The sequence below is a fragment of the Psittacula echo genome (assembly GCF_963264785.1).
Source record: "Psittacula echo genome assembly, chromosome: 3".
NCBI classification, from domain to species: Eukaryota; Metazoa; Chordata; class Aves; order Psittaciformes; family Psittacidae; genus Psittacula; species Psittacula echo.
In genome coordinates this window covers 9,306,811-9,333,780 of record NC_137736.1, presented here as the reverse complement: position 1 = coordinate 9,333,780, position 26,970 = coordinate 9,306,811, and the positions used below count along the sequence as shown (strand labels likewise).

Sequence of the window (26,970 nt, the reverse complement as noted above, 5' to 3'; positions counted from 1 at the left end):
TTTTCAGAACGCATTAAGTACAGGGGGAATGACAGAAGATTGTGCAGAAAATCTTGAATTCAGCATTCTCTAATCTTTCCGCTTTTGGTTTTGTCACTATAATGAACTTCTGCCATAATTCATTTGGCTCCAGAAATAAAGAACTGAAAAACAACCAGATGATAAATAATTATAAAGCGGGAGCCTATTACTAATGATTACAGTGTTTCAATTCACCTTATACTTGTGTGATACCACAGTGATTAGAAAAAGCATCTTAAATGAGTTGTCGATATGCTTCAGAGTTGAAACAGAGGGCTCTCATACTTAATCAGCGCTGTTGAGTAAAACCTATCCTTCAGAGCCATGACAGAGCCAAAGGAAATAGCAACACCACCCGGACATACAAAGCTTCAGGCTGCCACTCTGCCACCAAAACCTTCTCACCTCCTTTTCAAGCGTGGTCTTCCTGTATCACTCTGGCTTGAGTGACAGACATCACCACCACCACCAGGGACTTTCCTTGACTAGTTTGGTTGAGTTAGTTATTCAGGTTAGCTTAACAGTCACCTAAAAGTAAGAATTTGCAACTGCAAGTGAAACCTCTGAATACGCAGCAAGCTCACTGCCTTGGACTTCAAGAGAGCAGACTTTGGCCTCTTCAGGAGCCTGCTTAGTAAGGTTCCGTGGGACACAGCCCTAGAGGGCAGGGGGGCCCAAGACTGCTGGTTGTTATTCAAGGATCACCTGCTCCAAGCTCAGGAGTGTTGCATCCCAACTAGAAGGAAGTGCAGCAGGAGGGCCAGGAGACCTCCTTGGATGGATAAGGAGCTGCTCAGGAAAATTCAAAGGAAAAAAGAGGCTTATAGAAGGTGGAAGCGGGGACAGGTGGCCTGGGAAGAATACAGGGATGCTGTCCGGAAAGCTAGGGACCAGGTGAGGAAGGCTAAGGCCCAGTTAGAATTGAACTTGGCTAGGGATGTTAAGGATAATAGGAAGGGATTCTATAGGTACGTAGCGAGTAAAAGACAGACTAGAGACAACGTAGGCCTCCTTCAGAAGATATCTGGAGAACTGGCTACCCAGGATTTGGAGAAGGCTGAGGTTCTTAATGACTTCTTTGCCTCAGTCTTCACTGGCAAAATCTCTGACCGCACCACCCAAGTCTTGGAAGGCGAACGCAGGAACTGTGAGAATGAGGACCCTAGGCCCACTGTAGGAGAGGATCTGGTTAGAGACCATCTTAGAAACCTAAACGTACACAAGTCCATGGGACCTGACGAAATCCATCCGCAGGTCCTGAAGGAGCTGGCGAATGAAGTTGCTAAGCCACTGGCCATCATATTTGAAAAATCATGGCAGTCAGGTGAAGTTCCCGACGACTGGAAAAAGGGAAATATAACCCCCATTTTCAAGAAGGGGAAAATGGATGAGCCGGGGAATTACAGACCAGTCAGTCTCACCTCTGTGCCTGGCAAAATCTTGGAGCAGATTCTCCTGGAAGACAAGGTGCTTGGTGCTTGGTGACAGCCAGCATGGCTTCACTAAGGGGAAATCCTGCCTGACCAATGTAGTGGCCTTCTATGATGGGGCTACGAAACTGATGGACAGGGGCAGAGCAGTTGACGTCATCTACGTGGATTTGTGCAAAGCCTTTGACACTGTCCCGCATGACATCCTTGTCTCTAAATTGAAGAGACATCAATTTGATGGGGGGACTACTCGGTGGGTAAAGAACTGGCTGGATGGCCGCACGCAGAGTTGTGGTCAATGGCTCAATGTCCGGCTGGAGACCGGTAATGAGTGGTGGCCCTCAGGGATCGGTGTTGGGACCAGTCTTGTTCAACATCTTTTTCGGTGACATGGACAGTGGGATTGAGTGTGCCCTCAGCAAGTTTGCCAATGACACCAAGCTGTGTGGTTCGGTTGGTACGCCGGAGGGAAGGGATGCCATCCAGAGGGACCTCGACACGCTTGTGAGGTGGGCTGATGCCAACTTTATGAAGTTTAACCATGCCAAATGCAAGGTCCTACACCTGGGTCGGAGCAATCCCAGGCACAGCTACAGGTTGGGCAGAAAAGAGATTCAGAGCAGCCCTGCAGAGAAGGACTTGGGGCTGTTGGTCGATGAGAAAACGAACATGAGCCGGCAGTGTGCGCTCGCAGCCCAGAAAGCCAACCGTATCCTGGGCTGCATCAAAAGGAGTGTGACCAGCAGGTCGAAGGAGGTGATCCTGCCCCTCTACTCTGCTCTCGTGAGACCTCACTTGGAGTATTGTGTGCAGTTCTGGTGTCCTCAACATAAAAAGGACATGGAACTGTTGGAACAAGTCCAGAGGAGGGCCACGAGGATGATCAGGGGGCTGGAGCACCTCCTGTATGGAGACAGGCTGAGAAAGTTGGGGCTGTTCAGCCTGGAGAAGAGAAGGCTGCGTGGAGACCTCATAGCAGCCTTCCAGTATCTGAAGGGGGCCTACAAGGATGCTGGGGAGGGACTATCCATCAGGGACTGTAGTGACAGGACAAGGGGTAATGGGTTCAAACTTAAACAGGAGAAGTTTAGATTGGATATAAGGAAGAAATTCTTTACTGAGAGGGTGGTGAGGCACTGGAATGGGTTGCCCAGGGAGGTTGTGAATGCTCCATCCTTGGCGGTGTTCAAGGCCAGGTTGGATGAGGCCTTGGGTGATATGGTTTAGTGTGGGGTGTCCCTGCCCATGGCAGAGGGGTTGGAACTAGATGATCTCAAGGTCCTTTCCAACCCTAACTATTCTATGATTCTATGATTTCTCAACCAGAACTGGCAGGAAAATGCTAGTGTCAATGGAAAGGCATGGCTCCTTTTTTGCCAGGACTGCAACATACAGCCTATTGCAGCAAAAGGCAAGCATTTTAAGAAATGATTCAGGCACAAATTTACCCTTTGAGCCCTAAAACCCAGTCTCTTTTGCAGTACTGTACACAGAATTTCTGGACCTTATTTGCACTTACCTCCAGCTACCATTCATTGCTCAGTTGCCCTCAGTTCCATCTTCCTGGTCCAGCTCTACACTCTCTTCTCCCTTCTCTTCCCTAGGAACCAAACAGGATCAAAAATGTATACTTGAAGAGCACTGAATCCCCCAATGAAAAGAAATGGGAAACAAGCAAAAGCAGATATGACAGAAGAAGAAAACACAGTCTACATGGGAAATAAACTCGAGATTTATAAGGCTAGCAATAAGTTTTTGTAAGTAGAGAGGCCTAGTTTGTCTCTCTAACTGCTAGGAAAAAAAATGGCAAGTTTTGGGACTCACAGGCCCATCCTCAGATATCCAACAGGGATAAAGCAGAAGGTGCATTATACCCAAGTTTTGACCCAAGTTCTATATTTGGGCCAGAAAAAAGTTGACAAAGTAGAATCTTTGAGCATAGGATACACTGATTTCTCCTGTGACTGCACTAGATAAGCCACAGTGGCCCACATGGTGTCCCACGTTCAACTCTACTCACCACCATTCAAGGAGGAAAGTCCCTTTGAGGTCAACCCTAAGGCAAAGCTCCACAGAATTGAGTCCATCGAAACATTTCTGGTACAGCTGAACCCAGGACACTGTGCAAAGTGAATGGGTAAAAGCATACAGTGAGACACTGTAGAGCCTGTAGGTTTTGTACAGGTGTCAGCCTGGGTTTTTCTACTTTGGATAAAGCTCCAAAATTCCACGAATTACACTGAAGACTTCCAGCAATGGTGGTTAACTAACCCCTAGACCTCCATGGGCTGCAGGGGAATCTTCGTTCTGGTGCCCGGGGCACCTCACCTTCCTCCATCTTCACTGATCTTGGTGTTTGCTGAGCTGTTTCTCTCACACATTCTCACTCCTCTCTCTGTCTACTGTTGCATATCAGGTTTTACCCTTTCTTAAATAGGTTATTGCAGAAGTGCTACCACTGTCACTGGTGGGCTCGGCCTTGGCCAGTGGTGGGTCCATCTTCTAGCTGGCTGGCATTGGCTCTCTCTGACATCGGGGCAGATTCTGGCATCTTCTCACAGAAGCCACCTCTGAAGCCTCTCTTCTACCCAAATCTTGCCATGCAAACCCAATACAAGGTATTTGCTGAAATTTCATTTGGCTGAGGTCTGGCTCAGCCTTTCATAGGCCAAAGAATGGAATGGCCATCGCCTTTCAAGCCACGATGGGTTTTCACTGTAGTAAGGAACTTGCCTTCTAACTTTCCTAGAGCTGGTGTAGGGTTTTGCTAATAACGGACTCTGGTACTTTCTTGAGGTTACATTTTAAAAACCAAATACCTATAAAACATACTCAGGGTTGTCTTCTGAAGTAGTGTAGCACACAGTTGCATTCTTACTAATCAATCCTTTTTTTAATGGAGACAGGCATCAGCAGCAGAGACGGTCTTATTTTGGCTGTTGCTGTTTGGGGCAGTTGCAGGAATAGCAGGATTCCTATACATGAAAGGTATGCATAGTACTTCCTAATGGAGCTCAACATGCTTCAAGGTTGCTGATGTAACATTTTGTAGAATGTAAGGAAGTTTCTGACTCTGGGATGTATTGTAAACGCAGCAGGAATAAACAGTGCAACCTAGTCAAGGGCAATAGATCCTAAAGGAGTAATACAGTGGACTTTTTTGCATTTAGACACTGGGCTCTGTGTACTGGAAAATGTAGTTTGTATTTGCATGTTCCTTCTTCAGACAAGGTGTTTCACTTACTATGTGTTTCTGTTTACCAAGTATTTATGGCCTCTCCCATTCCCACCCGAGTGTGCTGTCACTGCCTTTTTTTGACAGCATCATAAAGATGCCTTCAAAATCTATTTATTGTTGGCACCAGCTTATACCAAGGCCTTTTGAATATCCTATGCTTAGTCTAATCTGACAACTGGGGGTGCTCAACTCTTATGTAGGAACTTCTATGCCTCCTTTCAGCCTTTATTGCCATCATCTTGGAGTTCCAGATTTGTTTTAGTCCATTCCTACACTGACTTCGAGTATCTTTTTTCTAGTAAAACTCTGACAGCTTATTTGGAAATGGCAATTGTAGGCTATCACTGTGCATCTCTTGCTGTCACCTTTTTAGGTAAACATATCAGATTGTATGCTAGTTCAAAAAAGAGGTGAACATCATCTCTTCTCTTTGTGTTTGAGAGTCCACCAAACAGGAATACATTGCTTCATTCTAAGTGCTTTTCATTGAAAATTCCTGTTGGCGTTTACCACTTCTTTGGGCAGCCTGTTCCAGTGCCTCACCACCCTCACAGTAAAGAACTTTTTCCTTATATCTAATCTGAACTTCCCCTGTTCAAGTTTGAACCCATCACCCCTTGTGCTATTGCTACAGTCCCTAATGAAGAGTCTCTCTCTGGCATCCAGAGGGGCAGCAGTGTTCACCACAAGCCAGGCTCATTTCAAGAAGCACAAGCTGTAATGGGCTGGGGCTGCTCACACTGGGGTGTGAAGATCAGCTGCAGCTGAGGAGAGGCTGAGGCAGCAAAAGGGGCTGGAGATGGACACAAGCTGCAGCCACAATGCAACTGGGGCCACCCAGGAGCTGGGCCTGAAAAAAAAAGAAGGGCAGAAACAGAGAAGTGAAGCTGCAGTTGAGCCCAAGCCATAAATGAGCTGGAGCTGGAAGAAAAAACTAAAAAATTGAGCTGTTGTGGGGGCAGAAACCACTGACCTGAAGCTGCAAATGAGCTGCAGCCATGACAACCAGGAGCTGAAGCCATTCATAAGCTGGATCTGAACCCAGAGCAGGAACCAACAGGAGCTGTAAATGAGGTGGATCCAAAACTGAACTGGAGATGTCCAGGAGCTGCGGCTGCAAGAAAAGGGGACCTGCTGAACCAACACACAAACCAACCCAAACCCAAATCAAAACCCAAACTCAAGTCAAACAAGCAACATCCAAACAAGCAAAACAAAACCCAAACCAACCAAACCCAACCCCAAAACAAACCCAAAATCAAAACAGGGCCCAACCCCCCAACCTGTGGCCATGTCTGCACTGGAGCTGCACACTCCTCGCACTATCACCGGCCAGGCAGCAGCATCGGCCTCGGCACAGGCAGCCCGGCTGCTGCTGGGGCTCCTCTGCTCATCCATTTGCCCATCCCTGTGCAAGGACAGACATAGCACAGTCAGCTCCTGGCAGCACAGCCCGGCACAAAGAGCCCTGGAGCTGCTCCCAGGCCAACCCTGGCAGCTCTGCCCGGCCCCACAACCTGGTCCCGCAGCCCGGGGCAGCCGGGGAGGGAGAAGCGGGGCCAGGACCCAAGAATGTCCCAGTTCTCCCCGGAACGGAGGGCAAGAGCCAGGAGCTGGCTGAAAACCCTCCTGCCCCCTGCGGCAGCAGCGGCACAGACCGACCCCGGTAGCCCCAGACTGCGGCCAGCAGCCACCAGCACCTGGGGTCGGGGTCGGACCCCGACAGCGCCCACTCCCACCTCCCAGACGCCCCTGTGCGCCCTCACCGGGGTGTCCTCTCCACCTCGGGGCCGTGCTCCTCGCTGCAGTGGAAACCAGTTTCCTCCAGCAGCCTCTCCCACACTCACCGGTCCGAGCTATCCCTGGCTGCAGCAGAGCCAGCGCCAGGCTACAGAGGTCTGTCCTCCTGGTAGCTGCTACAGGGAAGAGCTGGGGAGCAGAAACCAGACAGGGTCTGTACCTGGAGGAGGGAGCCCGCAGTCACAGCCAGAGCGGGGAAGCAGAGGCAGCTATGGACAAAGCCAGCAGCAGAAGGCAGGTGGAAGCAGTTGAGTGCCTTTGGCTGCTCACCGGCATTAAGGCATTAATGAGCTGCAACTCCCTTTGGTCTCTGCCCCTGCTCTATGGAGACTCCCCAGGAATCTCAGTCACTGACTCATTCAGGCTGGGGGTTCCGATGCCAAGCTCATGCCCAGGTGTGCAGGAATGTTCAGCCTGTGCAGCCCAAACCATCCTGGCTTGTCCAGGGCTGGAAATATTCTGGGTATGGCGCAGACAAGTCATTGAAGAACGTGTCTCATTGCGGGATGTGCAAATCCAGCAGCGCTCGCGTCACATGGGGACATTAAAACACAAAAACACACCAAAAAGGCATTAATTGCATAACAGGGGACCCTGGACACAGCTCCCGCTGCCACACCACAGCCCAGGCCCCACCACCTCCTACCCCAGCGCTACCAGGGCTGCACCACCTCTCTCTCTGCTACTCTCTGCCAGGCACAGACACCTCCCACACGCCATGGGGTTTGCCTGGGGCATGGCAGGACCCACAGCTCACCCGAGGACCCGCTCATGGCAGGATCCCCTTGCAGCTCCCACCTGGTATTTGTACTGGATGAGTTCCCAGCATTTAGAGCCAGAAATCCCTGCTGCAACATAAATCCTGGCCTCATGCTGAGGATGGAGTTTGATACCAGTTTTACTCTCTGGCCTGCCCAGGCTGTTACCTTCTCAGCCAGTCTTTCTGTCATGTGTCATGATGGCACACATGCCCGTGACACTGTGCTGGAGCAGTGCAGAGAGCAGGCAAACTGCAACTCACAACACACACACACATTACTGAAGAGAAACCCCAAAAGAACTCACCCTGAGATGGATATATGTTGGGAAGGATTGCTCCAGGATACAAAGCAGAAGGGATTGTTGTCCTCTGAGGGATCACAAGCGTCTACAGTAACGTCCCATGCGACAGCGATGTCACAGGACCTGCAAGAACAAAACCAAGTCTGTAACTGCAAGAACAATTCACCTCCATCACAGCAACTTCCTCTCTAACCACTAAAAGACTTTCACATTAGGAGAAGAAATCAGAGTTCAAGAGAGCCCTGCAATGCATGAACACTTTGTAAGCCATTCTGACGGGAAAAAAGCAAATATTCACCCCATCACATCCACAAGCAACTCACCTGGGATGCAAATCTGCTCCTACTCTGCTGGTTGCAGATTCTGTTCCCACAGCAGCAGCACATCACACACAAATAGCACTTCCAGCTCCACAGGGACATTTCCATTCTCTCCCAGCAGAAGAGGCAGCTTTGGAAGTGTTTTGCTTTCCATATGATTCTTTTTCTTTGTCAGGCCAGACAGGACTATCAGAAGCTCCTGAGGCACGTAGCAAAATGTAAATGCCTGATCCAAGCATGAGATTGATGCTTCTGTCCCTGTACAGAATCCACAGCGACCTCCTGGCTTCTTACAGCCACCCATACTGCTGGCCACAAATGGTGAGAGCCTGGTGCTGCCCTGGATGTGGTTGGAATAGAACTGAGATATGGGAAAGCTGGAGACGTTTCTCCCTTGTTCCCACAGGTATTATTTGAAAGGCATCTTTCTGAATATCAGGTGATGTGGACTGATTTGAAGGGCAGTAGCAAATCAAGTAGTAAAAATTCAGTTCATAGTCTGTGCCCATCATTTGCCTATTTTAAAGAAAAAAAAAAAAAAAAGGAGTGAACTCCTCACACAAACAGTCAGATTTGATGTCACAGACACCAAAGACCATAGTGTGTAGGCTGACTCTTGACAGCTACAAACGTTTCTCACCACTTGCCTTCCCTGCATGTCACTGGCAAGAAGACTCTTTGAGATACTGTTTCTGCTCCCCCTTCACTGTGAAGGGTGCCTAGGGCCTGGCTGGGAAGGCAGCCCTGGAGATGGCAGTGGAGATATCAGAGCTGCTCAGTTTCAGCTGCAGCAGAGCAAGGTTATCAGGATGCCCAGCAGGTCCCTTAGTTACTGGATTGTTCTTAAATCAACCCATTGGGTTTACATTCTTTTGACTCTCCTCCCCATCCTGGGCAGCAGAAAAATAGGGAGGAGAAAAAGCTGAGGGCTCAGCAAGGGTCTGTGCCACGCGGCCACCCTCAGGACTTACGCAGAAAGTTCAGAAGCCACCACAGCAGCAAGTGTCCCAAGCCGCATGTCCTCACACGGCCTGGCCATGCCTCCAGCCTGCTCACTCAGCCTCGGCTCCATCGCTGATCCACTCACGAGCACTCTCCCCTCACGAGCGCTCTCCCCTCACGAGCACTGCTCTGCACTCACGAGCATTCTTCTCTTACGAGCCCTCTTCTTTCATGAGCGCTCAATGGCGCTCCTCAGTTCAGTAGCCCTCTGCACTCACGAGCACTGCACCACTCACGAGCGCTCTCCTCTCACGAGAGCTCTCCAATCACGAGCGCTCTCCCCTCACGAGTGCTCTCACGAGCAGTGCACCACTCATGAGCACTGCACCACTCACAAGCACTCTCACAAGCACTGCACCACTCACAAGCACTCTCACAAGCACTGCTCCACTCACAAGCACTCTCACAAGCACTGCTCCACTCACAAGCACTCTCACAAGCACTGCTGCACTCACAAGCACTGCTCCACTCATAAGTGCTCTTCCTGCACAAGCACTCTCCGCTCACAGGTGCTCTGCCCTCACAAACCCTGACCCACTCACAAGCGCTGCCTCACTCTCAAGCATATCCCACCCGCTCGTTCCCTGCTCCCTCACGGGCTCAGTCACAAGCGCAGCCTGCCACTCGCCCTCCGCTTCTTCACTGCTTCTCTCACAAACGCTGCCTCACTCACTCGCTCACAAGCGCTGCCCGCCCTTTCAGGCGCTGCCCAAATAAAGGCAAATGCTGAGGTAGCGCCCTCGCTCTTGGAGCTGGGTCCGCCTCTGGAGCCAGACGGGCCAAGGTCAGCAGAGGGGATTTCATACATGCTGCGGCCCGTTCCGGTGTCTTCTTGGGTTTCGGCTGGCAGAGAGGAGCAGAGAGGTGATGCTGCGAAGGGGGGCTCTGGCTCGAGCGGTGCAGCTCCAGCGAACGCTGGCAGCACACGTTGTTGCGTTGCTCGTACAGCAGGGGGAGCTTCAGCTCTGCTGGCTGGAAAGCTGACGTGAAATCACACAGAAGCGCCAGGGCTGGAAGGGAGCTCTGGAGAGCGTCTCCTACAACCCCCTGCTCAGGCAGGGCCCCCGAGTGCACGTTACAGAGGAACGCGTCCGGGCGGGTTTGGGAGCCCCACAGGTTAGGGAGAGAACAAATGTCAGCAGCTCACCACCTCAGAGAACGATGGCCACCCAAAGCTAGAACTCCCTGCAGCCTGGTGTTTGACACCGATGGTCTGCAAAAGCCCGCTGTTCTCTTTGGTATCTCCTTTTGAGGGGTGGTCTCGGGGCTAACCTTGACCACGTTTACCTGCTTCACCCAAGGCTGGGCTGGCTGCTGTGAGGGTGACCGCCACACGGGGGCTCGGGGCTCAGTCAAGGCCGGTTCAGGTCTCAGGAGTTGTTGGGGGCTCAGGAGGGTGCTCTGGGGGCTCCTCCTACAGACGATGTGCTCGAGGCTGTCGGATGTCCTCGGCCTTCTCGGCCATCTTGTGGTACAGGGCCACCTGCCCGCACATGGGGGGACACGGTGACCACAGGGAATGTGCTGGGGATACAGTGGCCACGGGGAGAGTGCTGGGGATATGGGGACATGGTGACCATGGTGATCACAGATGTGGCTGAATCTGGAACGCCCTGTGTTCAAGTGGGCGAGGCCACGGAACCCCATGGAAGCCATCACACACACACACACAGTGCTTTTCTCCCCTTCAACAAGTGCCAGAGTTGAAGTCAGACAGGACCAGGTTGCCCAGAGAAGCTCCATCGATGGAGAGCACTGGAATTCTGGCTGCCCATAGTCCTTAGCCACCTGTTTTCATTGATCTTGCTGTGAGCAGAGGAGCTGGGGACTCTGAGCTCCCGCAGACCCTTCCAACCACACCCAGTCTGTGATGGGGTTTGGGTTTATCTCTGTGCTTATGCAACTCATTTACACCTGCTCAGAAACTCTCGTAGCCAGACTTGGAAGTTTTGATGTTTGTCTTGTGTAGGTTGGAGGTTGGGCAGGGGTTGCTGCCCTCTGAACTGGCAACAGCCCTCCTTGAGGTGACACTGCTGTACGTCCTTGGCCGCAGGATGATGAGCAGCTTTGCGAGGAGAGGGCACAGTGGGCTTACATGCGCGTTACAGGGCTTTGTGTTGCAGATGTGCTCTGTGTGCCTGTATAACCAGAACTGCTTAGAAGCAGCACGTTCTGCCTCCTGGTTATTGAGAGGCTAACATGCTTTTGCTCATATCAGGCCAAGGAGTCCCCACCCCCCTCCCAACATGGAATAAAGGGAGCACTAACTCTGACTTATTATAGCACTTCTTGTTTTGCTAGAATAGTGGGTTTGGAGACAGTCTTTTTTGGTGCTGGTAACTCCCCACCCCAAAGAGTTTCCATGGTTCAAAAAGCTGAGCACTACCTCCAAATGCTGTGAGAGGATGTCAGTGGTGATAATGAGAGACTTGCTGCATCTTAAAGAGTTGCTAACATTAGGCTGCAGTTCTGAGCTCTTGTGGAAACTGTATTAGCTGCATGAGGGAAGGACTACTCCCAGGAGTCCAAAGGTTCTCTGAACACTTTGAGGAACTAAAGCATCTGACCAAGGATACTGGCATGAAGAGAAAGGGGCAGCTGCCACATTTTCCTCCACACTAGACACCTGTGCCAGTTACACATCCATCCTTCACTATAACACCAAAATATGAATACAAGGAAGGCATGGCCTGAAACCTGTTTAATGTCTTGTACTTTGAACCCAGCTCCCTAGCAGGTAAGGTACATGCCCCTACCTCAGCAGCTGCTAACTGGCAATGGGAAGTATTTTTGTTGTGGATTGGGTTTGCCCTCTTTTCTTGGTGCTTCAGAGCTCAGTTGAAAACTGGTCTCATTGCAGGTGGCTGATGCTACCCAAAAGGTAAAAAAAGGGCATGAGCTCCCCAGGTCTCCAGGAAAGCACATTCTGAATCAGGACATCACTCCCTGCGCCAGGGGCTGAATGCTGCTCTGTGGCAGAGGGCATCTTTCTGCTCCTTCAAGGAGCTGATTCCTTCCCTCCACCCTGCTTCTGTACAGTGATGCTGCACTTACAAGGGGACACAGTTTGGTTTCTCAGTTCACCCAGGCCAGAAATTATCTATCTAATCTATCCATCTGATCCACCTCACACACTTTCTGCATGGCAAATAATCTGTATTTAATGTGCTTAAAGTAAACCACATGCTGACATATTTAGGCTGTTATTGCCTGAATTGTACTGGGGAGGCCCAAGTTTTGTCTTCAGAGGATGCCTGACAGTGCTTTGGAAAGAGAGACTGAAATGGGTGTGCTCTGTCTTAGCTATAGTAGCTCAGGTAGTGGAAACAGCCTTGGTTAGTATTTCATAGGCTATTGGAGCTTCAGGCAGGCAGCAAACCTAGATATGACACACAGTACATTAAACTTCATAAACATTCAAAACTTATTTTGCATTCATGCGTTTACTGACACAGGCAGAATCCACATGCAACTTGTGGAAGTAAGACACCATTCCTCCTTGTGTCTCAGAAGTAGGTCAGAGGATCGTCTCTGGTTTTGCCAGTTTGGAAACCATCAAGGCTGGGACCTTGGTTCTCTTGAGGAAGGCTCTGAAACACCTTTAAGTGGACGTAGTCAGTATCAGAAACTTGGACCTAGAAACCAAAACAGGGGGAAAGTGAGGATCACGGGTTCAAAGCAGGTTCAAACAAAAGGATGTTCTTTATATACTTGGAAGAAGATCTTTGCTCAGGAGCTTAATTTTAGGAGTATGTCCATTTTTACTTCAACAGCTCTTAACCCGATTATATAGTATGAACGGCAAGTTTAATGCCTTACGCACCAAGAAGTTGCTACATGCTTTCTGGTGGCTGCAACGTGGCACTAGGTTTGTTTTGGTCTGGATTACATCTGAGCTCTTCCGGTAAAATACTAGTGATGTGGAAAATTCAGAAGTATAAAGTAATGAATCTTGTCACAGAGCTCATCCCAATTAATGCTAAAATGAGTAACTGTTTCCTGTCACTTGCCAGAATGGGAAAGAGGAGACAAATAATCCATTTTCAGTGTCATAAATGGGATTTCCTCCCAGTTCAGTAACATGTCAATCTTCATTTCTGAGCAGTTTGGTCATGAGGCTTAGCATGAACAGCAGACAAGTATTTTACATTGCCTAGGTCAGCAGTAAGATGGCACGAAGTGAAGAAACGCAACTGGGCATGACTTCTGGCTTTACTGCAGCCTTCCTGTAAATTGTTCCTCTTCATCACTCAGTACTTTGTCCACAAAAGCACATCTCACAGGACCAAAGGAAGGAAAAACATCACTGATGTAAGTACAGCTGAGACTAGTCATACAATAGGTAGTCTGTCAATAGAATTCATGGTGCTCACAGAACAGAAATAACTCTTAAGAGTTACTTTCAGGAAGGGCTTGGGAAAGAGGAAGGTTTGGCAGTATCTGTCATTCCTGGGTTCAACTAAATATGAGAAGTGTGGAGCAAATGCTCATAATGTCTCTCTGCACAATTACTATCTGCCCAATCTGTCAATTTAATTAATGGAGATTCTGAGCCTTGTCAAGGGAGCATATCCTGCCGGGCATGTGTCTGCACACAGTGGAGTTAAGATACAGCAGTCACATGCAAAGTCAGCTCTACTTCCAGAAAGCCAGCCTGCCACTAAGCAATGCTTTCCAGCCATCAGTTGCAAATATGCCCAGCTGAAAGTTCCTCAAATCCTTGGGTAAGGTTTCCTAGTAGAGGACGATGCTATCAGAGGGTTCCAAGTTAAGTATTATCCGTTTTAGCTCTGCAACAGAAAGGGGGAGGGTTTGACAGTACAGGAAGAACTGACAGGCAGGCTGTACCTCTGCAGCACATGACACAGAATCAGAACATCAACACACATGCTTGCATGAAAAACTAGTCTGCAGAGTATGGGATGCTTGCATTACAGTAAAAAATTCACTCTAACTGTCCAACAGAGCCCCAGACTGACCTCAAATTCATCACAATAAACACAACTGGAGGACACAGACCCAACAGGAAAGCTACTATGCCTTGAAAAGGATACAGGAGGGCAGAGTTGAGACTAAATAATTTGAGCTGATAAGGCAATCCATAGTCTTTGAGATGATCCTAAGAAACTGACTATTCACATCTGAAGCAGCACAGTGCATGTTTTACAAGTTTTCATATTCCTGTTCTACAAAAGTGACAAATACAGGAATTTTATAAGCATCTGTTAGTCACATCAGGTGATTTCCTACTAAATTTGCTTCCCTTTCTTGTTATAAGCCACTATTCAAGTCACCTCTATTGTTTAACTACAAACCATAATTACAAAGCTCCTGTAACATATACAAACCTTAATAAAGTAGTTTATCCCAGCGACCACCTGAGTCTTATATACTATGGCTTTAAAGATGCCATATGTCCTGTTTTCCCTGCTTTCCAATTGTGGCTTCACCTGTAAAAAGAAAGGGAAAAATAGTTGGCAGGTTCATATTTCTTTCCTATCTACCACTCCAGTTTTCATCCTTTCAAACCACACCCTTTATGAACTAAACCCAAAACCCCCAAAATAATTCTATTTACACCAAGACCTCCAGCCCTTTTCCCTATCATTGCCTCCAGCATTCTTTAAAATCCCCCGAGACTTAAGACTTTCTAGCTGATGTAGTTCCTGGGCTATAGCATTCCAGAAGAAACAATGCTCTGTGATGACAGCATTCATGCTCAGCTCAGGTTGGATGTTTATGAACAGTACCCAGTTTAAGCCCTGTGGATCTTAAAATACGCAGTTCAGATATCTACAGACTGTTGACACAGATATTTCCAAAAAAGTGTTAATAACTGAATAAATAACATTGCCAAGCTCACTAAGGGTCACTACAAGGAAGACAAGGCAGAGGCTTAAGTAAATAATTATGCAGTCCCAAGAGCAGATGGACCTTGGGCATCCCAAGGTCTGCAGGTGCTCTTCGCAACTTCCCTCAAATCATATGAGCTGCTGCTTTGCTTAGCAGAGCATAAAATCCCACACAATTGCATCATGAAAGGGTGACGCTGTTATCTGGCTGGAAGCACAGCAGGATTGCCCCAACATAAGGTTTGTTCCTGCAGAATATTTTCTTTACAGAATTATATGAAAGCCTTTGTTGGGGGTGAAGGTGGGGGGGGGGGGGGGGGAAGGGGAACGGGACACCAGTGAAAGCTCTCTCCTGTTCTGAAGAAGAAGATTGGAGCTGTTCAGCCTGGAGAAGAGAAGCTGTGTGGAGACCTCAGAGCAGTTTCCAGTATCTGAAGGGGCCTACAAGGTTGCTGGAGAGGGACTCTTCATCAGGGACTTTAGCAATAGGATGAGGCTTGATGGGTTCAAACTGAAACAGGGGAAATTCAGGTAAGATATAAAGAAGAAGTTCTTTACTGTGAGCGTGGTGAGGCGCTGGCACAGGCAGCCCAAAGAAGGGGTAAATGCTCCATTCCTGGCACTGTTCAAGGCCATGTTGGACTGAGTCTTGGGTGACATCGTCTAGTGTGAGGCATCCCTACTCATAGCACGGGGTTGGAACTGGATAATCTCAAGGTGCTTTCCAACCCAAACCAGTCTATGATTCTATGATGCCTCAGACACAGGGCCAGACTTCCCCTGCTGCTCAGACCTATCTCACTTGCTAGTCCCCTGCCCTTTTAGCCTAGTAATTACAGGACTATTTAATCTCTGAGAGGACAGTACCAATGTAATTGGTAATGAACCTAAATGTTGCCCTACACTTTATGTGTTTCAGGAAAAACTATAAATCTTCTTCTACAATGGAAGGTGACTCAGAGGAGCTGGGCAAGAGTGATGTGCCTATGAAACTCAGAAAATGCAGGGTGTAACTGTGCAAAGGCTGACTTTATCTGAACAAAAAGGGGATCAGAAAGTATTTGTTTTAGATAAATAGCTATGTCAGTTGAGTGGATCAACTGGTGGTGTAACTCTGAGTTCATTAAAAGAATGTGAACACATCGCAGAGGTAGGCAGACCAGTATGGGGGGAGTGAATACAGCACTCTGCCTGACTATGAACTAAAGAATTTTGAAGACAACAGCGGGTTTGAACTGGCTTCAATCCATGTACTCCTTCCTGGTGACTGAGGATGCCTAGTGTCATGACAATGAGTATACTAAAGTGACCACATGGAGATCACATTGGTGGTATCACACCAACTGCTGTATTCCCACTGCCCTATTTGCTAGGACTAATATATCTGTATTGTGCTACCAGTATATTTGTATCACTCTGCTAAATCAAAAGCCTCATGTGCCATCAAATAGTATCAAATAAGTAAATTAGATATTAAACAGTATACCCTCCATATGTGGAATATCTCAAAGAACCTGGTCGAAGTACTCTGACACCAGCCTACACAGCCTATTTACAGATATCTCCTGGTGGCTCTGCCCTTCCACATGCACAGCCCAGCTCACCTTAAGTTTGGCTTCATCGTTGCCTGGCCTCAGCCTGCAAGGTAGCAGGAGATATGGAATGGTGCTGGTGCAAACTCTGTCCTCTATGGCACAGCAAAGGAGGAAGCTGGGAGCCCTGCACATAAGGTGTGTGCAGCAGTATCGACCAGTATGTTCATCTTCACTACTTCCTATTTTTATTTCCTCAAGGAGGGCATAAATTACACTTCATGCTGTTGCCAAAGAGGGATGAGCAATTCTTTCAGAGCTGGGAGGGTGAAGGTGATTGGTTGGGTGCACCACAAAAGGAGCCTTCCCAATCCCCTCCCACTCCTCAGGACACACTTCATGCACTTTTAAGAGCTGCTGCACTGCAGGGCATTAGAGGATCTGCAGAAGTGTTGCTCACACAGCTGCTTCCAGAGCGGGACTGAAGCAACCAACCACCGTGCAACTAGACTCATGCTGCCAGGCTCCCTAGCAGGCTCTACATCTTAGCCGTGACTCCAGAAAACACTCCAGAGGTACCAACAGAGAACATGCCATTTATCCATAGCCTTGTCATGTGTATGTCTTTATTGCATACTACCACATGGTTTGCCCTATCTATGTCCTTCAATGAGGAATTAATTCTGCCAAGTACAATCTTCTCCTCTCAAATATAACAACTTTAATTTCAAACAAGTGACCTCAGTGCTGGCATAACAGAGCTGGCCTTAGAAGTATACATGAACATTATAAACTGAAGGAAGCCAGTAGTACTATCCCTTGCAAGGATGAGACAGAGAATGGTTCACCTCAGTCTTACCAGAGCACGGCCTATGCAGAATGCTGAGAAAACACTGGCAGGCAAGGGAATTCAGACGTTCAGCACTAGCTTCTTCGCTTTTAACACTGGATCATTATCACCATCTGGTCTCCCAGCCTTTACACAAGCCTCCGGACAGAGAATTCATCTTTAGATATTCACAACTCACCTGGTTAACAATATGCTGGACTTCTGGAGTAGCAGGCTTGGTCTCAGATAAGCCCCCAGGCATCATAGTGGCAGGTAACTTCTCTGAAATGCTGGGTGGTTCTGAAGAGGGAAGTTTAGTGCAGTCTGAGCAGACTCAGCAGGCATCTTGTATATATACATACACATGTGTCATGGAATCACGTGACCTGTAACACATGGAGCCTACCATTACTGAACTGGAGAAGGAGACAAATGGGGAAAAGGGGGGAAAAAAGCAACACAAACCACTGATAATACTAAATGTAAGAACCACTTTAAAATCTAAAGTGTGTATAGGCTCCACATCAATAAGAAAAGCAAGCAACAGCCCCCAGCTACCCACATCTTAAGACAGTTGGTTTGGGCCACAGTTAGAACTTCTTGCCCCTCCACCTATGTGCAGATGACTAGTCCCTGTGCTTAGGAAATGGATTAGAGTCACGCCTAGTATTTCCCAACACCATTCAAGATCAGAAGAAAGCATGCAGTAATTTCCTTACTGAAATTGTGCTGACTCAGTATCCTTGCAAGCAAGAAACTGAAGCAGATAGCATTTTAATTTTAGTGACTATACTACCATCTGCCTAACCAGAAAGGAGCCAAGGTAAACACTAGAAACAGAAGGGGAAAAAAATTAAATCCTAGGTTCAAGAACTGCAAATAAGTTATTTCTGCTGCTTTCACATCAAACCTGATGCTAACAACTGAATATGCAGTACTAGTTACAGGTTTTTATGAAACTCTTGTGCCAATTTCCTGGCAGACAAAGTATGATCCCTCTCACTACAGCAGTTGTGTGTGTGCAATAGCTGCTCAAGGTATTTATATTTCACACAGAGCTGGAATTTGTAACATACTGTTACAGTCAAACATATGACAGTCACATTCGTGACCATACATGAACGTACAAAGCTCAAAACACACTCAATCTACTGCCGGCAAGTGTTAGCAGCCCCAGCTGGTAAGGAAGAACCAACACCTCAAGACCACAGAAAAAACCTACTCCTCTTTGGTATTCCTGCCACCCCCCTCTCCAACAAGTGGCAGGAATGCTGTTCCAGAGCTAGGACCAAAGAAGCAGCAAGAGACCAGGCAATCTTAGTCCCTAGGGGTGAGTACATGGGGGTATGTGCTGCACAAAGGCAATGGGCGTTTCTGCTGGAATCAGCATTAGGGAATTTCCTAGAAACAAGCATGTTCATGGCCACAGCAATGGTGGCTGTGTAGCACACACTTATCGGTGTCCTCACCAGGTTCCCAACACTCCTCAGATGTCAAGCGATGCAACAGACTGTAAACAAGGGCTTCATATCTAACTTCAAGGCCTGTTCTTGGTACAAAGGACCCGAGATTGAGAAACTGGGGCTGTAAAGGACCTACACTCAACAGTATATAGATGAAAGTAACAGCATGTTACCGATAAAGATGGTGCAGAACTTCCCAAATTCTGAACAGCAGTGTTAGTGTCAGGAGAGTGGATGAAAGGCATTTGAGAAAAAACAGTTGCCCTGAGACAACATCTTTCTGAACAAAAAGTGTTCCCAGTCCTTGCAAATGAAGGTAAGTGTTAAAACTGGGATTCTGCCACATTCTCCGAATTCACTGCTTGAGATCAGGAGCTCCTCAAGGCCCAGTTCAGGGAGTTAACAACAATTCAAGCTGATGAGCTCAAATGCTTTGCGTTGCACAAGACCCTGCTGATTCACTCAATGCTGATCATCTTCCAACATGTCCCTACCACGCATCTTATTCGCACAGGAGGACAGATAAGCCAACTAACTGGAAGAGCCAGCTCACCTTACTGAGGCCAGAAGCCATGGGATGTGTCAACAATCACACGGCATCAGTGCTGCACCAGGGTATTTTATAAACCTCTCCACTCACCAGGATGCAGATCTAACTCGCTTGGGAAGGGATGTTGATAAGATCCCCATGGCAGCACTACTTCCCTGGAGAACTCTTGATTCTGATTAGTAGGAAATATACATGAACACAAAGACTAAGAGAATTAAATTTTAATCCGGTAGGTGTGAAACCAAGAATGTTCATGTTGTATGGAAATTATTCACTGGATTCTGTATTTCTGGGTTTGCTGGGTTTTGACTTCCAAGCGTAAGAACTTCTTTTTTTTTCTTCCAGAATGCACACATTTGTGCAGAAGGGAAGGAAAAACAACACTAATTGTCAGCAAGCTGATGCTAAAGATTACACAGGCAAATCTGGGTTTTGCCATGGGAATGCTAATGGTCATCCCCCAAAATCCAGTGATATTTCTAAGATTTGGATGCAGTACTCATCCTGCACATGTAGTTCATTGAAGTCACTGAACTTTTGATGTTTCAAAGACCTGCTATCAAAGATGATCAGTGGCAGTGGACTCTCCAAGGCAACCTCATCTACACCTAATTATTAAGCTTTGGATGTACTGAAACAGCATTTGGAACGCTGTTTTGAAAAGAACAGCCATCCCCATCTCTTGCGCAACATTGACAAGCCAGTGAGAGTCTACACTTCGGTATTGGAGACCTGTTTGATGTTACATGCCATTCCAGCCTACACTCACCACTGGCACAATGGCAACTTCTCTTCACATAACTGTACTGCTCTTAACTTGGAAAATCTGTGCTGGGAGAACAGCACTTTATAGTTCTAAAGCCAAGTAACATCTTGCACTAACCCAGTAATGAAGAAATAAATGTCTATAGCTTGCAGGCCACTATTCTGTGGTCCTGTATAAGCAATTTTAGGAAGCAGAAGTTACAGGCAATAAAAACATGAGTACAACACAAAGCAAACAAAACCCAAACCCAAGGGTTATGAATTTATGAGTTATTATTAAACCAGAAATTAAGTCAGCTCTGTAGGAATGATTGTGAAACCGAAGTCAGTAGGTCAGTCTTCTGGTTTCACAGTGACAAGGCATGTAATTGTGACTGGATGAAATGACACACAGTCTGCACCATTTTAAGAGCTGCCAAAAGAAAGCAGCCCTCCATCTACCAACTGAAGATCTGTTTGTCATCATCACAGTAACAACAGCCTTGACTTCCAATATGCTGCTCTGCAATAAAGGTCTGCCCTCCTGCTACTCACACTGATTTCAGATTTCTGATGCTGTACATCAGGGAGGACTAATAGAAACCTAAACTTCAGCAGCACAAAACTGTCATGTCCAAAAGACTGTGCTGAGTCTCTTGTACCAGTAAAGAGCTGCTTCCCCTCAGTCTGCTCCAAGACAACCAAATTCTATTCTTAAAAATTTCCTGTAAAGAGGTTACCTATTTCATCAGTCTTCCATGCCTACACGCTGCAGAGGACAACAGCAGCGAGTGCCAGAAAAAACACATCTCTATTTCACAGAAGGAAAAAAGCAGCTCACACTTGAAAGGATGACCCAAGCAAACAGGATCTGCTCACCTATATTTACCACGTCCAAGCAATGGGGAAGCCCCAGCAGTGGGGCAAGCCACCTGCAGGAAATCTCAACTTTGGGTAGGGGCACCAGTTGTGCCTTTCCTTGCAGAAATAAAACTTAGAAACAGGAAAAAGATGAAATCCTGGTATCTGTGGGGTGAATGATTTCATTCTCATATGACATCAAGCAGCCCAGTAATGCTGTGACTACCTTGATGGTACAGTTGAAGCAGGATTCAATCGCAGATTAAGCACGATCCTAGAATGGACAGGGGTCACTAGACAGAGATTTTACCTGCCTTTGTTTAGTATGGCCCACAGGTCATACCAGTGCCATTAGCATACGATCACAAAACATCCCCCTTCACAGGCAGATCTTAAGTACTCAAAAAAACCAGCAAATTCATTTTCTCCTTCCCTGTGCTCCAAAGCATAGCATGCAATTCCAGCAACTCACCTTAACGTTCCACTATGTTCAACAGCAAGACTCAAACAGCCTCTGATCCATGCGATTTGCCATGTACTGTAAGAGATATCCCTCTGTGCTCAGAGCAAACTAAACAGAGTAATTCAACTTCTCAGTGCAAACCTCTGTATACATGCTGCAAACACCTGCAGGAGGGAGGTTTGGGGCTTAGAACTTACGGTATCGGAAGTTCTTCATATATAGGTTTGTATAGGTCTACTTGTTTGGCCTTATATTCAGATGAAAAACAGTGCTACATTTGGGATGGGGTTTTTTGGTTGTTGGGGTTTTTCTCATGGTTTTCTCATAGCAACTGCTAAATTGGGCTACTGAAAAAAGAAAGAAACAAATGTGGGTAAGTATCACATCCATTTTGTAGGCCATTTTTCACAACATCTGCTTAAGTGAAGAATTTTTTCCACAACAGCTGAGCAAACATCTGGATGGGTAGAGGACAGTGATTAATTCTCATTACAATCTCTAGTTTCTACAGAAATACAAGCATGAATTTCCAGAGTATTGATGCCAACTCTCAATACACACTGGCAGAAGTTTCTATCATACGGCTGACTTAAAAGGAAGATTTATCCTGCCGTTGTAGATCCAAGCCCTGGATAGAACAAATATTTTAGACACCTATGTTAGAGGTCACTATTAGGAGTACCCACTTTGCAATCAAAACTAACTGTTCTCAACATCTCATTACTGGACCATCTCCTGTGCAAATTAGGTTGGTAGCAATTCAGCCCACAGTTCTGAGCAGTATTTGATTTCCACTTTGAGGATAAACAATTGTAAGAAGTTATGAGTTGAAGAACAAACATGTTTTCTGCTTTCAGAGCTGCAGAAAAACAATGAGGATACTTTGAGAGCGAGATTAGCACTTCGAATGGAGTAAAGTTCTGCTTAGAGCAGTTGCGGTACCTTGGGGAAAAAAGGGAAAAATGATGAAGTTTGAGAATTAGTTTTTATAGCCTCAGAGACTTAAATTGCATTTCTGACCCATTCTCAAAGAAAAGTGAGACTTAATGTCACTGCTGCCTAAAAATAATAAATGCCACCAAGCAGGTTGAGTCTCTTCTGGACAAACAAATATAAACCAGATGATGCTGCGCAGATTTTTGCCAGCTTTCCAGTAACGCAGGTACATTCCTACATTTACTTCCCACCACCCCACATATGCACGGCTTTTAGGGAAGTGGGAGTATACAGGAATTTTGGTACTGTTACTGAATTCCAAAGCATTTGCAAGATGGGGACTGTATTTTTAAGACTCTCTTCAAGTTAAAGGGTTCTTAAAGACTTAGTGCTAAGTAATAAAACCAGCTGGCAACCAAGCAGACCTTGTTATTTGACTGTCAGCCAGTTAGTTAGCAAAACATAAAGGTATAATTACAGCAATTCTGCTTTCCTCATATTTATCTGCTTTTAACTGCAGAGGTGTTGCACTAAAGCTTTCTAAATATACAGCTATGGCCAGAAGCAACAGGACCAGGTATGCGCAGCTATTTTCCCAGTTCAAATGCAATTCACCTATGGGATTACTTTCAAGTTTCAGAAGGAGGGATAGTGAGCTGCCTCATTCCTGAATGAGACTTATCCTCATCTCCACTCCAAAGTGGTTTTAATTGACACCACGTTCCCTCTTTAAAGAAAAATTGCAAAACTTGGGAATGCAGACCAAAGGCCAGTATGTGACGCATGCTGCCTGTCAGCATTGTGGGAGCGCTGGCAAACTTGCATCCACATGCGGCTCTGAACCAATGCTGCCAATGCCGAGCAGTTCAGAACAATGGTGACAGCTTCTTCCTTTCAGGGCTCCTGAGCCTACGCTTGCTGATCATTCTGCAATGTGTCATTTCCTTTCAGATTTTAGTGTATTATTTGCACAAAGACACCATGTTTGCTGATAGTTTAACAGGCACCAGTTCAGGCAGAGCCCTGTCCTCCCTGCTCAGAGCTGGTTTTTACTGGTTTTTTCCCTCTAGGACTGTTGAAGCTGTAGAAGTCCAAGAAAGATGCCAGTTTCGCATTCCTTTTGAAAATTACTTTAATACTATAAAATTCATTTGTTCACATATTTTGTACAAAAGATGAGTTGTTTTCTCTTAATTACAGGAGAATCATTTCAATCTTGAAATTTCAGCTAAGTAGGTCCAAAACAAAACAAGACTGGGTTCTACTGGTTCCGGAGGGTCGCAACACAGCTCACCCAAGGTCTCTCTCCAGTTTGGCTCTGACAGTTATGGACCATCTTGATGGAAAATACCCCACATCATTGACTCTTCGGAGGCTTGTAGTGAATTCGGCAACGCTCATTAAATACCTGAGACACCAAAACAGAAGAGCAAAAGCAAATCAGCCCTCCTCCAGGAGATGAGAAAAACTTCAGGCAACTCCCTCGTCACTTAGCACCCATCTCAAGCTACCCAGCCCTGCTGTACCAATAAATGGTACTTACCAAAGCATCTGTCTCCATTCACCTTCTCTCCCGGCTTTGGTGAATCCAAAGTTTGCAGCCTGATGCTGAGGGACTGCACAGCACTAAAGGTGTTCTCCCCCAGGTAAGGCAGGCTCATAATCCTGGTAGTCTGTTATCATCAAAGATGCTGATGCCTTTTTTCTTTTATTTTAAGAGAGGGAGGGGAAATCACCAGTGGAAGGCTACTGACTAGCTGTGTTCTGTTAAGTTCACTCCGGCATTCAAATCTGGATACTGTACTCCTCTCTTTCCTGAGCAAATGCATTTTACATTGCCACGACAGCTACGAAGAGGTGCAATGGCTCTTGGAAGCCACGTTCACACTGTTAGTTATCTGAGCGCAGGTCCTGATGCTGCGTATGCAAAGGGCACACTGCTCTTGCCTCACTCACCTCTGGCACCTTCTCTGAGTAAAATTTAGCACACAGAACTAGAGACTGAAGATCACATTTATTTAGCTTGAACTCTGGGCCTTGTCAAGCAGACTGCTTACCCTAAGGAGGGCCAACAAACGTGACTATTTAAAGTCAGGCAGTCTGAATCTAAAGTATAACACACAGGCTCACACCAAAGTTACAGGTGCTCTGTACAAGCAATTTAGTTATTGTTTGGCTCTGAACTTTGTCCGGCACATGTCCTGAAAAGCGACACGAGCACCATCTACCACCAAGCCGAGGCAGTTACCAGCTCCCCACCAGCACTCCTGCTTTCCAAGGTGTCCAGGCCTTTTCAGATCCAAATGCCTATGATTGTCAGGAGATCAAGTTTCATGAACTGGCTTCACATGCAAAGTGAGTGAGACAGTGATTTTGGGGAAGCTATGTATCACTTCATATAAATACATTCTTTTAATCTGTATCTACCTAGCATCTTCTACAGCTGATGTCCCTCTGCAGAGTTCAGAACCTCTGGCAACTTCAGCAGAAGTGAAGTCTGGAGCATGCATCAGCTTTAGAATTGATTCTTAACAACTTCTGAGTCATTTTCAACTTATTTTCAAATGTAATTTACGTTAAGAAACAGACACGTCTTACAAACGGCTTCATACTGCAGAAAAACAAAAGCTGTGATACAGTTTCTTTCACATGCACAGACAGCATGTCACATCATGTTACCACGTGTAGTGGACACCTCTGGAACAGTGAAGAATATGTAGTGGTCTGAGATCAGTTAAGCAACAGAAGGCAACTGTAGAAATCAAGAGCCATAAAGGTTCTTATTCAGAAGCATTCAAATTCTTACTAAAATAAGCAAATTGCACCATTTTTGTCCATTGCCTGTCAAAAGGCATTTTAAGGGTCACTGGAAATACACTCTAAAAGACTGTAAGGGTCTCTTGCATCAAACGGCACACCAGCTTGCTTGCTATCATGCAACCTTTGAAAGCTTTTGTAACAGTAACTCCGCAGCTTATGGAAGGAAGAGCGATGCTACAATCCTACTAACACTGCCTCCTACTGTTAGGATCATTGACCCACAGATCTCAGTGTGTTACTCAGGCCACTTAACTCCATCGGCCTACCTGTGAAGAGCTATTCTCATTTTTCAGACAGGAAAGACAGTGCCTGAGAAACCTTAGCATTCATGTTACTACACAGAAACTTGATTTTGATGTCTCTTACATAATAATATAATACACGTCAAGGATGAACTCCAATGGGGAGGTTATACCTCCCAGAGGCTGATGGAAGTATCTTGGTTTGGAAGCCAATTCCTTGTTTGGTATTAGCCAAACAAAATTCTATTGCATGCGTTTCTATCCAGCAGCATCTTTCTGTATGCCACTTTCGCTACAGCTACCCAGAGCAACGTTCTCAAATACCTCTTTCCTAGTCAGATTTTTCCAGTCACTTCTCAGTTGGTTAGGGTTAATGTAAATACGTAAGTGTACTTTCCAACTAGAAGTCTGCAACAGTAAAAAAGAGTGGAGGTCCTCAGCTGCAAACCAATAAGCACTTCCATGTTACAAATTGCATTCGGCTCCCAGCTATGACTGATTCTAATTCCTTCGGTGACATGTTTTTACAGGCAGCTAAATGAGACATTTCTGCCTGTGTTCAGAGGGAGACAAAAATCCTTTTTGCATTTGGAGAGGGAAAGAGGTTCTCTATACAGTACTGCAAGCTCTGAAAACTACAACAAACCAGAAGAGGATGCTAGATGTCAAAACCTGCAGCGACAGAATGGAGCACCTCAGAATTTAAGCTCAGTGTCAAGATCACTTTATAATAAGACAGCATTTGGGGATTATCAATCCAGAGGGTGATGTGCCCCCTCTGTTGACAGATGAGAGCAACAGCAAACCTGCCCTTTGCACCAGGGAGCTCCATCAGGAAAAAGTTCAACTTCCACAGCCCCCTCTTCCTCTGTCCTGTGCTCAGAAGCACCATCAATACCACACAGCCAAATCTGAAAGACACATCTCTGCCAGGTTCTTGCAGAGGAACCCCTGGAGAGGAGATGCTGAAGGGAAGAAGCATGGGGATGGGTGGGGTAAGCCAACAATACAAAAGGCAATTATGAAGTTAAGCAGAGGTGAGGAAAGCGGCAGAAGGACAGGGCTGGAGCAAATGTCAGCACATAGAGGAAACGGTCCCACTTCAGTCCAGAGAGCAAGAAAGGTCACTCAGTCAGTTTCTAGCTGACAAAGCTGTCCCCTCTCTCCTCTTTTCCCGCAGCTCCCTCCCCTACCTGTTCCAGGGAGGCAGCAGGACCACCCCTCTGGTCTAAGCCCAGAAGGCACAGTTCTAGCTGTACCTGCTTAAACTACTCCTGTGGCTGGGACATTTAATTACAGCTAGTCTGCAATATGCAGGCTTTGCTCTGCTTTAACAGCCTGGGATCAAAACCTGTGTCACCAGAGGGTGGAGAGGAGGGTGATGGCTTCACGGTGGTGTTACTGTATTGAAAGAAACACATTAGGGCAGGTTCTGCCTGGATGTGGCTGAGGGGTACACAGACTGCGTTTGCACTTGGTTGCAAGTCACTGAGCACTCCAAGGGCTGAAACCCAAGTAAGTAAAAGCCTTTCCTTAGGAAATCTGTTTTCCCAGTTCTTTGAAAATCCACTCAGGTAGCTCCTCCAGAAACCTCCAGGCACAGAGCATTAAAGAATAATTTGTTAAAATCACCTCCCTCCTGATCGACTACCTGCCAGTAACACTTCATTGCTCTAGCTGGGTGTACTGAAACCCGGGAGATGTCCAGGAAGTGTAACCAAGGGCAAACCTTGTGGCCACCCGTTCCCTGTGGCAGGAAGCATGTAAACACACTCACTGCCCAGCTCACAGCCCCCTCGCGTCAT

The 26,970-nt window shown here is 46.8% G+C and overlaps 1 protein-coding gene across 3 annotated transcripts; it reads right to left on the bottom strand.

Annotated features, from left to right (window-relative positions):
- Nucleotides 1–12,339: 12,339 nt before the first annotated feature.
- Nucleotides 12,340–23,687, bottom strand: LOC308218934 (cystatin-A-like). Of its 3 annotated transcripts, XM_080613465.1 has the most exons (5): nt 23,647–23,687; nt 23,398–23,511; nt 17,286–17,472; nt 14,222–14,323; nt 12,340–12,508 (listed from the first exon to the last, which is right to left on the bottom strand). In XM_080613465.1, the coding sequence occupies exons 3-5, from the start codon at nt 17,349–17,351 to the stop codon at nt 12,380–12,382; spliced, it is 297 nt and encodes a 98-aa protein (XP_080469591.1). In that variant the 5' UTR covers nt 17,352–17,472; nt 23,398–23,511; nt 23,647–23,687; the 3' UTR covers nt 12,340–12,379. The 3 variants fall into 3 exon arrangements, with proteins under 3 accessions (XP_080469591.1, XP_080469590.1, XP_080469592.1); XM_080613464.1 differs by lacking the exon at nt 23,647–23,687 and having other exon boundaries at nt 23,398–23,620; XM_080613466.1 differs by lacking the exons at nt 23,398–23,511; nt 23,647–23,687 and adding an exon at nt 21,177–21,268.
- Nucleotides 23,688–26,970: the final 3,283 nt, after the last annotated feature.